General features: G+C 35.1%; 1 protein-coding gene across 1 annotated transcript; it reads right to left on the minus strand.

The window, feature by feature from the left end:
• Positions 1–278: 278 nt before the first annotated feature.
• LOC127855794 (interleukin-17D-like) lies at positions 279–891 on the minus strand. The gene has a single exon (XM_052391637.1). The coding sequence runs from the start codon at positions 889–891 to the stop codon at positions 451–453; it is 441 nt and encodes a 146-aa protein (XP_052247597.1). The 3' UTR covers positions 279–450.
• Positions 892–11,344: the final 10,453 nt, after the last annotated feature.

Raw genomic sequence — 11,344 nt, forward strand, 5'->3', positions numbered from 1 at the left:
TTTACATGTGAGTAACTGAAATAAACATATGTAATTTGTAAACCATATTTTCATAAATACCGTGCAAGAGAATGAGCATAACTATGAGCAAAATAAAACAACATTGAAATGTGTAAACAATTAATGTAAAAATGCATAATACTGATTTCGTTGTATAGGCCAACTAAACAACCGCACGCTTGTAAAACAACACATGAATTAAGTAAAGGGAATTATAGTTTGCTTATAATTCAAACCTATTAAGCGACTAAAAAAGTCCTTTGTTGGTCCCATTTGTCGCACTGTCTTTACACACCACGTTTTCTATCATAATGTTACTTGATGATATGTCTTCACGGGTAAAATGGAATCTCATTATGGTTCCCTTAATTTCAAATAATGTGTTGAAATGATTGACTAGATTATAATACACGAGTTTTATTCGAACGGGTTTTATATTTCCGGTCCACCTTACTTTGCCCATGGAATGTCCTCTGCAGGCGCTATGGTGGTGGTTTTGGTGAGCGCTTGTGTGGTTGCTGCATTTTCAGCTAATCTTGGCCCGGCGCACGTTAATCCCACAGTCACGGTAACCTGGCGTTCGTAAAAAATGTAGCTACCGTCAGGTGAAGGGGAGGGGGATTTCTGTAAGACCGTTGTATTCTGAGAGACGGGTACACACTCATTGATGGGGGAGCCGATGCAATAGATACATGGGGATCGCGCCTGCATTATGGTCGTCGGGAACCGGGTGGGATCGTGCGCGGCCGTGTAGTACCATGGACAGGTGGACCGGTAGTTTGTTGGAACCGCTTGACCGCTGGAAACCGCCGTCGGACATTTTTGTATATCTCCACCTGACTCTGTTTCATTGTGGTATTGACTGACGTTGTTCATGAAAAAATAAAGCATTATTTCTAGATTTTGATTTATATGCTCGCGAACTTCTCTTTCGACGTCTGTGTAACAATACTATATAGAAGTGAATGTTTGAAGGAGAAATACCTTATGACTGGAATTTTTTTATTTTTTAAGGGACGTTTTTAGCCCTTCAGGAAGCAATGATCAAAGTTTCAACACGTGTACTTTAGTGAAAAATATGCTTAATATACGGTTAAAAACGCGATATTAGGACTCATCATTTGAGTTTCGCTCTGGAAAAAATGGGCTTAATTGATGTGCGTTAAGTGTCAACCCAGATTAACATTTTCAATTCGCACAGGCTAATCAAGAACGACGCTAACCGCTTGCATGGATGTTTTCGTTTAAGTGAAGTATCTTCTTACCGAAAATCAAGTCAATGCGGAAAGTGTCGTCCCGGTTAGGCCTGTTTAGACTGCACATGTTAATATGAGACGACAATCAAGTCAATGCGAAAAGTGTCGTCCCGGTTAGGCCTGTTCGGACTGCACATGTTAACATGAGACGACAATCAAGTCAATGCGGAAAGTGTCGTCCCGGTTAGGTCTGTTAGGACTGCACGTGTTAACATGAGACGACAATCAAGTCAATGCGGAAAGTGTCGTCCCGGTTAGGCCTGTTCGAACTGCACAGGTTAACACGAGACGACAATTTACGAACATGGTTTGCGCCCAGTTTTCTCGGGTGAGGCTCATTTGCAAAAAGACTTGATTAAATTCCATAGTTGGTTAATATTGACACTCGTGGATTATTATTAATGATAGAAGAATGACCAACAAATAGCCGTAAACATAATTTATATTCTAGAGGGGTAATTACGTAAAGATTCGGACGCAAGAATGTTTCAGTAAGTGTTTTGCATATAAATTCAATAATATTGTAACAGGTGATCAGGGAAGTTTGCTCAAATATCCTTATTACGACACACTTAATTAAAGCCTAACAATAAAAATACCCCATTCCGATCTATTTTAACCAATGGTATTTAATAACCATCCCCTACACATGAAAATGAAAGAGTCGTCTTGCGAAATCATGACTTGTGGAGTTTAGATACAAAAAAGATGATAATACGATTATTAAATGCAGTTCGAATAAGGATTCAATCTGCATCTGTAATCCAGTTGCGGGCGCATAAATTGCCCCTCCCCACAAAAAAATCAACAACAACAAACACACCCTTAAGTTTTCCGATTATTGTTGAAATATAAAAAACACCGTCTTTTAACTATGACATACTCACCAAATTCATTTTGCATTATCATGCAGTCACAAAAAATGTAAAAAACCGCAGAAGTAATGAAATGCACTCATACGTAAATAATTGGTAACAACTGCTATTATATACTTAAATACTTATGCGCTTTTTTATTATGTGCATAGATGTTCTAATTATCAACGTACAATGACTGGGTGATATTTTGTGCGTTTCGTTGTTTACAGTTAATTATTTCAGCATAATGTACAGTGGATATTGGCCAAACTATCGGTAGATACTTTTAAATGTCCTACTGTTGAATGTTCTAAAATCAATTCGGATTCCGCATGTGCATGCCTCATAAATGTACATGTATGTTTAGCATAGACCCATTAACATGAAAACATTTTAAGTAATAAGTACGTGTACAATTACAAAACAAAGCTTTGTTACATAATGCGCATCAAATATTGCGTTGGTTATCATTGATTTAGTTACATGTAACCTATTGAAGACGTCACATTGTACGTGCAAATCAATAGGCGATGAATAATATGCAAACGCATAGTTAATCTAGACGTTTTTAGAATAATGCAACAAGTGATTACGTAAATACTTATATGCGCATGGCAAAATGAGTAACGTGGGAATCGTCCAATAGACTGAATTAAGTGTGAATATTACAAATCCTTTTCTACACTTGTAATTAATTCTTGCGTACATGAAACAACAGGACGTGAATGATTCAAACTTTAATCCCCCTTGAAAATAATAAATAGTGAGTTTATTCCACTTTGAAATTTGCTTGGTCAGAATGCCCCGAAACAACCTCTTTCCCCTAGTGAAAGCGATGACCGACGGTAAATCTCAGAGCGACAAGTGGGGTAGGGTCGGATCATCCAATCTAGTCGAGAACGAAACCCGCATTTTACTGTTGCCTGCTTCTTCAGCTAACAGCTATTTCGTGACATTTAACAGCTCGCAAACGTTCAAGTTTGGCTAATAAACATTCTCTATTTAAATCAGGTATGAGCTAACTTAATTACGAGGATACCACGCTGTTTCGTCAATATCAGCGGCTAAAAACAGCCATATGCATACATTTGATTGACGAACATGACACGATTTTAAATTGCATTATTACTACAACAGAAAGAGCATTTGACCTATGCGTTATACACATACTTTTTTTTCAACAAAAAGTTTAAATAATGTTGCATGCTAAGTATCAGCTCATGATTCAACGCATGGCAACAATTATACATCTATTGTATTAGAGCCGTCGGCATGCAAGTTACTTCACTGCACGTATCACGGTGGGTCGCGACTCTCCAACGTAAACAAATATACGCTTATGTCATTTGAAGGCTACAATGTTAGATGCTATACGTTTCATCATATTTGTGAATAAACTAACAAGATGACGTGATTTTAATTAAACGGTTGCTCGAATAAATTAACAAGATGGCGTAATTTTAATTAAACGGTTGCTCGTTTTCATGATGCAAAACTATGCTGCGTGAAGTTTAAAAAAGCAAAAGTCTAGTATAACGTTTTAGTAGATACAGTTAACATTTTTACGTTTATAAAACGTTAAGAAAAAACCCTATTACAACAGATTTTGTTATCGTCATGTAAGTACGTTACAAACAGCTGTATTAGACCTAGTTCTGTATAAAATGTCAACAACTTGAATAATTTATTGTTTTCACCATGGTAAACATGACATGGTAAGCAAATGATTTTCCAAACGGACACAGCCAATTTAGTCTTATTGTCTACTTTATTGGTTTGTATTGAGCTTGGTAAACCCCAACATTTATAGATATTTCTAGTTCGGTAAATTAGGCCTTTCAATAAATTAAACTTATTTCCCATCACATTATAACATCGCATAGATCTTAACGCGCTTTTTAGTATTTTTCAAACTTCATTAAATAGTCAGATATGTTGAACACTTTCACATTGTCATTAGTTTCAATGTTTAACATGTTCAACAAATTTTGGGTCGTTATATCTATAAATAGTATTCCGTTTTTTCCACGAATGTATTCACTATTTATTAACCCGTGCACGACTTAATAACATATTCTGTATTTTTTTAAAGTGTGTTTATCTAAGAGTCATTCTGAGCAACCGAAGAATGCTTACCTCACCGGGCAATTTGGTCGATGGCTGGAATATGTGCACAATCTATTGAAGGAGGAATACGACCTGTGTACAACATAGTACAACATATGCTAGTATACATCATTTAGATCTACGGATAGATTAAAGTAGCTTTTGAAGTCCATATTAATTGATGGAACCGTAAAGAAGCGCATGACTCTTTGCGGTATGTACGCTTTACAACTTTCTACGCAAAATGTCAAGTATTTTGAGTTGTCAAATAATTTGCCACACTCCACAAGCATTGACTCGAAATGTATAACTGGTAATACTGCAATACAGGACTTAAAAAGTGTTTCGGTTTCTGACAGCTTTATTCTAATAACTACTTAAACAAACTTGTATAAGAAACAACTTTTAGGTTGTTTTTTCGCGATCTTACTCAATTATCCGTAAAATCATCATGTGTAAACCCCCATACGCATCCACGTTTTGTGTTCCACACTTAGGAAATAACGAACATGTTTGTTACTGTATTTACAACTGCCGGGAATATAAACGCAGATACTTCCATTAATTTTGAAAAAAGCAGATACGTGTTAAGACAATTATGACTGTCTGGTGAGCGCAGTTGTTCAGTCTGGGTTCAGTCCCCGAGCGCGGCACATGTGGATTTGGTTGGTGCTCACTATCACGAACATGTGGGGTTTGCTTCACGTACCCCGGCTCCCCCAACTGAACTAGACCACTTCAAAAATGTATTTCAGTAAAAAAAGGTAAATAGGTGGTAATTGCAGCTACGACATAAAGTCGTCCCGGATTTCGTGAGTTCAATATGCAAATAAGATAGGGTTGCTGGGACACGTAACGGGTTCTCACATTCTGCAGCCCTAGTACGCATGATACAGACATTTACGAAATCTTTCCTGGTCTCCCTTATGACAATCGTTACATGTGAAAATAAGAAAACACTAGTAGTGTCGACAGATCTCTTTAACAATACCCAGGGTTCAACGTGACCGCCGTGGAACGCTCAGTGTCATAGTTAAATACACATGTTTGTAAATATCCGGTTCGGTTTATATTTATGTTCAGCCTTCTCATTGTTCTTAATTATGCTTATGCTGTGTGGCCATGGTATTGAATAAACAGGTGACAGTTACCGAAACCAATCATGCATATACCATCGTTGAATATCAGTTCGGTCAAAACACTGAAGTGGCAACGTGCCCCTGAATGAATGCATGTTTGTAGATGTGTTGGACAGATATCATTCATGCAAAATGTCTTTTTCCACGTATACAATACACTGCACATTAACAATAACTTAATTTCAGTAGATAGAAATGAAAAAAACACAACTTAGTACACCGACGTCAACTAACGGTAGTTGAATATTTTTCATAGACCAATAAACACTATGTAAATAAGGTTTCTTATTGCCTAACTGTTTATGAACAATCCTCATGAACAAGAAACATGAATTATTTAGAAACAGACACAATGACAAAGCCATGTGCCTTTTGTCTTTCAACTAAGCGTAGTAAAGCACAATAAAAATCGCTTGCAACCTTAAATTAACAGATACCCAAATACAAATGAAAAACAATAAAACATTTTACGGGCACCACACTTATATTTTCATAATGAACACGAAAATGCACTATTTCAGAAATATCAAATAGTGAAATGAAGAAAGTATACACATATTTTTGTATGCAAGTGGGGCAATCCAAAAATGTGCTATGCTTCAATGCAAGAGAGGTAACTTCAACCTGTTTTGTTGCAAGCCAATTTAAGGGAGGTTACTCCAGATAGGTCAATCTGATTCAGAGCCGGACCCAAAGCCGGTTTCGCTGCCAGACTCTGCGGTAGATCCAGCTCAGCGTGCTCAGGGGAACTCAGGATCTCCTTCTCATCAGGCAACTGAAACAGGCACGTGAAATATTAATAATACATCATTATTTTTTTAACAATCACTTGTGTACAACGTCAACGTTAATAAGAGACATCACAATCAAAATAGAACAGGCCAAAATTTAACAGGAGAAACTTTATATTTCCTGGCGTTTATCTGATATATATATTTTTTTGTCACATAATTACTTAAAGCATTGTGCAAATCAAAGAGTTAAGAAATAATTTGACTCAAAGAGTTTAGAAATAATTTGACTCTTAAGATTTGGTTATTGTAGTAATGAGCAATGTGTAGGAGTAAAAACCTACCAAGGTGATAATGATTGTCTTTGTCCATCCATTTTTAAGGCAGCCAGAACAACATCTTATTATATATATAATTATACGTCCTAAATATTTGTATATTTAGACTAACATTTAGTAAAATACAAGCATTAGCCACCAGAATAGATCAAAGACCCTAGGTGAATATCTCACCTTCGTTATCTTCAAATTGGCTGGAGGTCACAGATGATTTTTAGATAACATCCGCATATCTGAATTTAGGCCATTTAAAAGTACCAAATGCTATGTAACTAAGGAGTGCAAATGTGTCCAGGAATTAAAGCATGTTTGAAGGTGTGGGTAAACAATTAATTAAATTTGGAATGACTTTTTTTGTGTGAATCCGTTGGTGTACACGTTTAGTTTTTACTCACTCACAATATAATTGATATAACTGAAAAACTGTATCTTCTGCAAGAATATTTTATAATGGAACACAAGAGAACAATATACCCAAAACCATCCCATCATGGCATATCCTTATCAAACCAGGTTCCCATAGTAGAGTTGAGTGAGAACTAGCTAACCCAATTAAAAGTGAGTTCACGCTAAAACAACTCAAAAGTGATTTGTATCTAAAACAACTCAAAAGTGAGTTCTAGCTAACACAATTCAAAAGTGATTTTGAGCCAATGCAACTCAAAAGTGATTTGTAACTAAAACAACTAAAAAGTGATTTGTAGCTAACACAACTCAAAAGTGATTGGCAGCTAACACAACTCAAAAGTGAGTTCTAGCTTACACAACTCAGAAGCGAATTCTAGCTAACAGAACTCAAAAGTGAGTAAAGTTAACGCAACTCAAAAGTGAGTAAAGTTAACGCAACTCAAAAGTGAGCTAACACAGCTCAAAAGTGAGTTTTAGCTAACACAACTCAAAAGTTGGTTCTAGCTTACACAACTCAGTAGTGAGTTATAGCTCACAAAACTCAAAAGTGATTTTAGCTTACACAACTCAAAAGTGATTTGTAGCCAACACATAATACATCATTATTTTTTTAACAATCACTTGTGTACAACGTCAAAGTTAATAAGAGACATCACAATCAAAATAGAACAGGCCAAAATTTAACAGGAGAAACTTTATATTTCCTGGCGTTTATCTGATATATATATTTTTTTGTCACATAATTACTTAAAGCATTGTGCAAATCAAAGAGTTAAGAAATAATTTGACTCAAAGAGTTTAGAAATAATTTGACTCTTAAGATTTGGTTATTGTAGTAATGAGCAATGTGTAGGAGTAAAAACCTACCAAGGTGATAATGATTGTCTTTGTCCATCCATTTTTAAGGCAGCCAGAACAACATCTTATTATATATATAATTATACGTCCTAAATATTTGTATATTTAGACTAACATTTAGTAAAATACAAGCATTAGCCACCAGAATAGATCAAAGACCCTAGGTGAATATCTCACCTTCGTTATCTTCAAATTGGCTGGAGGTCACAGATGATTTTTAGATAACATCCGCATATCTGAATTTAGGCCATTTAAAAGTACCAAATGCTATGTAACTAAGGAGTGCAAATGTGTCCAGGAATTAAAGCATGTTTGAAGGTGTGGGTAAACAATTAATTAAATTTGGAATGTGTGAATCCGTTGGTGTACACGTTTAGTTTTTACTCACTCACAATATAATTGATATAACTGAAAAACTGTATCTTCTGCAAGAATATTTTATAATGGAACACAAGAGAACAATATACCCAAAACCATCCCATCATGGCATATCCTTATCAAACCAGGTTCCCATAGTAGAGTTGAGTGAGAACTAGCTAACCCAATTAAAAGTGAGTTCACGCTAAAACAACTCAAAAGTGATTTGTATCTAAAACAACTCAAAAGTGAGTTCTAGCTAACACAATTCAAAAGTGATTTTGAGCCAATGCAACTCAAAAGTGATTTGTAACTAAAACAACTAAAAAGTGATTTGTAGCTAACACAACTCAAAAGTGATTGGCAGCTAACACAACTCAAAAGTGAGTTCTAGCTTACACAACTCAGAAGCGAATTCTAGCTAACAGAACTCAAAAGTGAGTAAAGTTAACGCAACTCAAAAGTGAGCTAACACAGCTCAAAAGTGAGTTTTAGCTAACACAACTCAAAAGTTGGTTCTAGCTTACACAACTCAGTAGTGAGTTATAGCTCACAAAACTCAAAAGTGATTTTAGCTTACAAAACTCAAAAGTGATTTGTAACCAACACAACTGAAAAGTGAGTTCTAGCTAAAACAACTCAAAAGTGAGCAAAGCTAAAACAACTCAAAAGTGAGTACTGCTAACACAACTCAATAGGGAGTTTTAGCTAACAAGTGAGTTTTAGCTTACAGAACTCAAACGTGGGTTTTAGCTTACACAACATGAACGTGAGTTCTAGCTTACACAATTCAGAAGTAAATTCTAGCTACCACAACTCAAAAGGGGGTTGAAGCTTACACAACTCAAAAGTGGATTCCAGCTTACAAAACGCGGAAGTGAGTTCTAGCTAACACAATTCAAAAGTGCATATTAGCTTACACAACACAAAAGATGGTTCTAGCTTGCACAACTCGGAAGTGAGTTCTAGCTAACACAACTCAAAAGTGAGTTCTAGATTACAAAACTCTGAAGTGAGTTCTAGCTTACAAAACTCAAGTGCGTTCTAGCTTACACAACTCGGAAGTGAGTTTTAGCTAAAAAAGACAAAAGTGACTTCTAGCTAACAAAACTCAAAAATGAGCTAACACAACCCAAAAGTGAGTTTTAGCTAACAAAACTCTGTAATTAGTTCTAGCACGGACTCTAGATTACACGGATAAGAAACGGGACCGTTACGCCAAATATCTTGTTGTGTCTAAGTCACGTGACCGTGTCATAACTATCGATCTTTTATCGAAGCGCCGAGGTTATACATTTGATGTTCCCACTCACGTATTTTGTTAAATTATAGTTTCATTTCAAGGCCGATTTTGACAAATTATATATCATTAGAAAGCTTACGTAACGTAGTTTTCAGATATATAAATATATATTAAGTTTTTCTTCTGATTTCGGCATCCCGGCGTGTTATAACTTTAACTTTTGCAAATATCATACCGTTTTGGAGTTTTAGAATCTAGATTTATGGTTGACATGTTCGTACTTTATACCAATTTTTAGCGTTTAAATTCGGATTTCAGTTTTAAAAATTACATCTTGCTTAGGAGAATAGAATTATGTATATGATAGAAAAAAAATGGTTTAAAATAAAAAGCAAGTAAGGAATGAAGGCGGAAGAAAGTAGCGCGAGGTCCTAACGAACCGAACTTATGCTAAGGTCTTGGCGATTATGCTTTTGTTTAGATACCGGTCATTGAATTTCCTTTGCCATGATTATTATATTTTTTTATGGAATATATTGAAATATTTTGTTCTATAGACATATCAATAAAGCTAAGTATTAATGAAGCTTAATAAATTAACGATTTGAGCTCTTGATTATAACACAGAAAGGGTGTTAATTTTATGATGAAACAGCGTATATAGCGGACCCTCTTGATATTTTTCGGCTTTGCATACTTCAAATATAATGGGTGTCAAAACATTCATCGTTTGTTGTTTATTATCAAAAAGGTAATTATGTAAAATTATATGAAAGGTTATTAACCATAAATTATCAATTAAATTAAATTATTTAAAGATTCTTGAAAATCACGGTCAACTGTCTATGCATGTATATTGAAATATCTTTATAAGTTATTAGAGTTATAAATATATAGAATTCTAAATTATAACTCTGTATTATTTATATTTTTAGGAAAGATTATTTAACCCCGTAGTGGTCAAATGAGAATGCTGTTTTTAATCATGTTGTTCCGTACACTACAATACACTCTTTATAGGACTACGAAATGACGGAGTTTTTTACCGGTACCCGCTAAATACGTTAAATGTTAAGTATTAGATGTTTTAAATGTTTAAAATGTACATGTATAGGTATTAAGCACTTATAATTATTATGATTAAGCTGGCTGACATCTATGCAGTTTTTAGTTTATGGCAATGTGTATGGGCAGATGACTATAAATATTTTCAATACGCTACATATCTTATAAACGCAAAATTGAGTATTTGGCGTTACATTACTCCAAGAAATGACCACTAATACCACAAGAAAACATGGAGGTATCATAAAAAGTGTAAACTGACCAGACATAGCCACCTGTGGTTAGGGACCAATATACAAGTATAGGTCCCTGCTGTGGCGTAAGACACCATAGTGTTATTTAGTATTGGTCGGCACAGTATCTGATCATAACAAGATAATTGGTTTGTGCTGAACACAGGGGTAATAAAACCACAGATCTATCAATAAACAAGATTATTGAGATATCTTTGATTGAACACCGCGATAAAAATGCTCAAACCACGGACTCTAGATTACACGGATAAGAAACATGGCAACATTCTCAGAATCCTCACTGCTATATGTGTAATCACCTAACCATTCGTCTAAAAATAATTTATATATTTGAGTTGAAGACGATGTACTGTTGTATAAGTCTGAATAAACTATCTGTCTGCCTGTCTAAATCTAAGCCGTCATCGTCCCAGTGAAAAAAATCTGATTTTGAATAGTTGGACATGATGCCCTGATGTCAAAATACGAAATGACCCGCGTAACACCGACCGTGATTTTCAAGAATCTTTAATAAATTGATAATTTAAGGTAAATAAAATTTCATATAATTATACATAATTACCTCGTTGATAATAAACAGCAAACGATGAATGTTTTTGACACCCATTTTATTTCAAGTATGCATGCAAAGCCGAATAATATCGAGAGGGTCCGCTATATACGCTGTTTCATCATAAATTTAACACCCTTTCTGTGTTATAAACAAGAGCTGAAATCGTAAATTTATTAAGA

The sequence above is a fragment of the Dreissena polymorpha genome, chromosome 1 (assembly GCF_020536995.1).
Source record: "Dreissena polymorpha isolate Duluth1 chromosome 1, UMN_Dpol_1.0, whole genome shotgun sequence".
NCBI classification, from domain to species: Eukaryota; Metazoa; Mollusca; class Bivalvia; order Myida; family Dreissenidae; genus Dreissena; species Dreissena polymorpha.

Excerpts from the sequence above, each read along its gene's own strand:
- LOC127855794 (XM_052391637.1), bottom strand. The coding sequence starts at position 891 with ATGCTTTATTTTTTCATGAACAACGTCAGTCAATACCACAATGAAACA.